We start from the raw sequence: 3,696 nt of genomic DNA on the forward strand, positions 1-3,696 counted from the left end.
ACCAAAAATGGAAATCGGTAAATCCATTTTAGTAAAGAATAATTCAATCAATTTGGTATTTTAAAAGCAACTGTGGTCTCAGTAAAGATTGCAGCTTGATTCCTTCTGTTGACGTGTTGACCCAAAATGGGCGTTGCTAGGCAGGTGTGACGTCACACTTTTTGTCCCCATTCGTTCCTGTTTGTCTATAAACCTTTAACGGATTGGATGGGTTAAACCGTTAATTGGATATGGGCGACGCACATGTCAATGTGAATCATGCAAACTTTCAACTGGTAAACTCAGGAATGACTGGTCGGCCCTGCTTTCGTTTCGTCATTGTTCATGCTTTTCACGTAAAACTAATTTGTTAACACCTGAACAGGATGTTAGAAAAGACAAGGGACTTGTTTCTCTGTAACGTGGTGAAAAAATTCGGCCTATATATATAGGGAGTGTTTAGAAGATTATTTGTACCTGTAGATTATTTGTACCTGTTGCTGGTAATTGTAGATGTTTTATTGCAGTTGATAATAAATGTTTATTATCTAAATTCTTTTCGACCATGGATTATGATAATAAAAATATTATCATGTTCTTCATTAGAGTTTGGATTTTATCAAGCATTTTTGCTTTATCTAATGCTCAACCAGGTAAGTCAGTTTTTGAAAACATAGATTCAATGTCAGACAAAAACAAAGCAAACTTTCTTTCTCAAAATAAAAATTTGATTATAACTTTCACTTTCTTTAAACTTCATTATTACTTATTGCACTTCATTACTTCATAAAAATAATGATGATGATAATAATAATAATAATAATAATAATAATAATAATAATAATAATAATAATAATAATAATAATAATATATAATAATAATAATAATAATAATAATAATAATAATAATAATAATAATAATAATAATAATAATAATATAATAATAATAATAATAATATTTATATAAATAATAATAATAATAATAAAAGAAGAAGAAGAAGAAGAAAGAAGAAGAAGAAGAAGAAGAAGAAGAAGAAGAAGAAGAAGAAGAAGAAGAAGAAGAAGAAGAAGAAGAAGAAGAAGAAGAAGAAGAAGAAGAAGAAGAAGAAGAAGAAGAAGAAGAATGATGATGATGATGATGATGATGATGATGATGATGATGATGATGATGATGATGATGATGATGATGATGGTGGTGGTGGTGGTGGTGGTGGTGGTGGTGGTGATGATGATGATGATGATGATGATGATGATGATGATGATGATGATGATGATGTTGATGATAATATAATAATTTCTTCCACCTGGCATTCAATGAATCCGACGTGAGCATATTTGCAGGTCGATAATCGGACGCAAGTATGGCCTTGTTTTAACTTTGTTGTAATGGAGATTATGTTGCGTTGGTTTGATAGTTTTCCATTATAACAACGAGGCCAAAACAATTTAAGTTATCAGACGTACATTTAAGTACACGTCGAATAAATCAAAAGCCAAAGTGAATAAAGCTGCTAGAAGCTGTTGAGTGTAAAAAGTAATAAAACAAAAATGAATATAACAGCTTTAAAAAAGAACAAAATACCAAATACGAAACGTTTCAATGTTTTTTTAAGCTGTTATTTTCATTTATGTTTATTACTTTTCAAAATCAAATTTCGAGCTTTTCGCGTATGAATTATGGGCTACAGGTCCTCTTCTATAGTAAATAATGACGAATTTATTCAACCTCTCCCATGAATAGCAAAGTGTAATGATATCAAGTTTACAATGATAGTTTGTGACGTCAGATAATCAAGCTTTAAATTTAAATAAAAATTAGACTCTTAAAAAAGAAGTAATTTAAGTGTTGTGAACATGTCTTTTATTCAAAGGTGACAAAATCGGAATGGATTGAGGGGTAGAATAAAAGATTTCTTACATTCTTGCGTTTTGGAATTCGAACTTTTGTTTTCAACGCGCAAACGCAAGTTCGTGCAGTGCCCTCTTGTTGGCCTGTAAGCTATTGGCATGGATGCCTTTTTAACTATTATATGCATACAGTTTTGAAAGTTACGTTAGTTATGGTATATTTTATTAAATCTAGTCGAATAAACATGAATCTTTTAAATTTTTGACTAGAAAATCTAAAATAAAGTATATTTCGGCCCTAAAATAATGTTTTGTAAAATTCGCTTCTGCATCTGATTCGCTCCAACATGATGCCATGTTGAGGACAAATTATGATGCAATTGAAGATCCTTACATATTCTATAGATTAAAGTCTATGTGCATGTATTTGCAGATCTGATAACTGAAAGGGGCATGTGGGATTGTTTTGGACAATACTTTGGTTAGGTTTGAGAGTATTTCGATTACACCAATTAGCCCATATTAATTCGGGTCATCAGACCTACAAATAAATACATGTCGAGTCCAAACAAAGACAAGAGACAACATTACTAATTTATCATGCATATAAGATTCTCTAGAGCGGCAGTAGCTGTGACAGTACTCAGGTTCACACAGGTCTCCGCTGAAACAAAATTTTCTCACCATCAAAATAGCAAAGACAAAGGAGCCTTTTCCGGACAAATACTGTGGTTTAATGTACTTCGCCTGTTTGGAAATAAAACATAAACACACTCTCCTTAAAATATTTTTCAACATTCGTCGTCTTCGTCGTCGTCGTCTTAATCATCATCATCATTATCATCATCATCATCATCATCATCATCATCATCATCATCATCATCATCATCATCATCATATTCATTATCATCATTATCACAATCCTCATCAAAATTATGATTTTTTGAAATACAATTTTTTTTTACTTTTCGCAAATGATATATAACTATATTAACTTATCTTCATGCCATTTTTCTTAATAGATTATGAATCGTCCAAGTCACGTCCAATAGGCAGAGAATGTACACCTACCTCATGTCAATACTATGAGATCCAAGATCCTATTAGCTGCAAATGTGTTCGTCGCGCAGACATAGAGCAACCATGTCCATTCATTCAGTGCCCACTTGAGCCCATTCCCTGCTCCAAGTATAAGCTCGATTCCAGAAACTGCCCAACGTGCAACTGTGAGGAGTGTTCAAAGCCAGCTGCTTGCCCCAGCGGGTGTACATTTGGGACAGCTTTCCTCACACTCGGAAACGGCTGTAAACAGTGTAGCTGTAAACAATCGTCAGCTCTTTGTGCAGACAAAATATGCAAAGGTTTCTGCCCTTTCGGGAGAGATTACGATTCACAAGGATGTCCGTCGTGTGATTGCAAGTCCTACAGAGGCAATCAGAAAAAGAGATTTCCTTGCCCACCTGTGAAATGTGAACAATATTGCCCTAATGGAAGAGTTGAGGATGCAAATGGCTGTCAAACATGTACATGCAAATCAATTAATGGGGAATTGCCAAGGAAAAACTGCCAAGCATTATGCCGGAATTATTGCCCGAATGGGAGAGTTCTCGACGCCAGTGGTTGTCCAACTTGTCAGTGTTTACCCTTGGTAAACAAAAATAACATCAATAAAAACAACAACGATGCAATAACTCCTCGGCGTTGTCAAAGGCCTTATTGCAGAAATATTTGTCCAAATGGCAGGTTGTTGGATAGAAATGGATGTCCTTCATGTGAATGCATACCTTCAATAAACAACACAGCAAGACCATCTTGCCCCGATATAAGGTGTACAAACTATTGCCCTGGAGACAGATTGAGGGATCATAAA

General features: G+C 34.0%; 1 protein-coding gene and 1 long non-coding RNA gene across 2 annotated transcripts in view; one reads left to right on the plus strand and one right to left on the minus strand.

Annotated features, from left to right (window-relative positions):
* Window positions 1-458: 458 nt before the first annotated feature.
* LOC144973972 (uncharacterized) overlaps window positions 459-3,696 on the plus strand; it is a 4,885-nt gene continuing 1,647 nt past the window's right edge. Inside the window, exons 1-2 of the mRNA XM_078916865.1 lie at window positions 459-632; window positions 2,849-3,696. The exon at window positions 2,849-3,696 is cut by the window's right edge and continues 1,647 nt beyond it. Coding sequence (XP_078772991.1) covers window positions 545-632; window positions 2,849-3,696 — 936 coding nt within the window. The 5' untranslated portion in view covers window positions 459-544. The remainder of the gene's footprint in view (window positions 633-2,848) is intronic.
* Window positions 1,817-3,032, minus strand: LOC144973981 (uncharacterized). Its single transcript, XR_013645630.1, has 2 exons — window positions 2,898-3,032; window positions 1,817-2,573 (listed from the first exon to the last, which is right to left on the minus strand). It is a non-coding gene; the product is annotated as an uncharacterized LOC144973981 (long non-coding RNA).

This window comes from Berghia stephanieae, chromosome 1, assembly GCF_034508935.2.
Source record: "Berghia stephanieae isolate SIO BIC M18660-M18661 chromosome 1, UCSD_Bste_1.3, whole genome shotgun sequence".
NCBI lineage: Eukaryota > Metazoa > Mollusca > Gastropoda > Nudibranchia > Aeolidiidae > Berghia > Berghia stephanieae.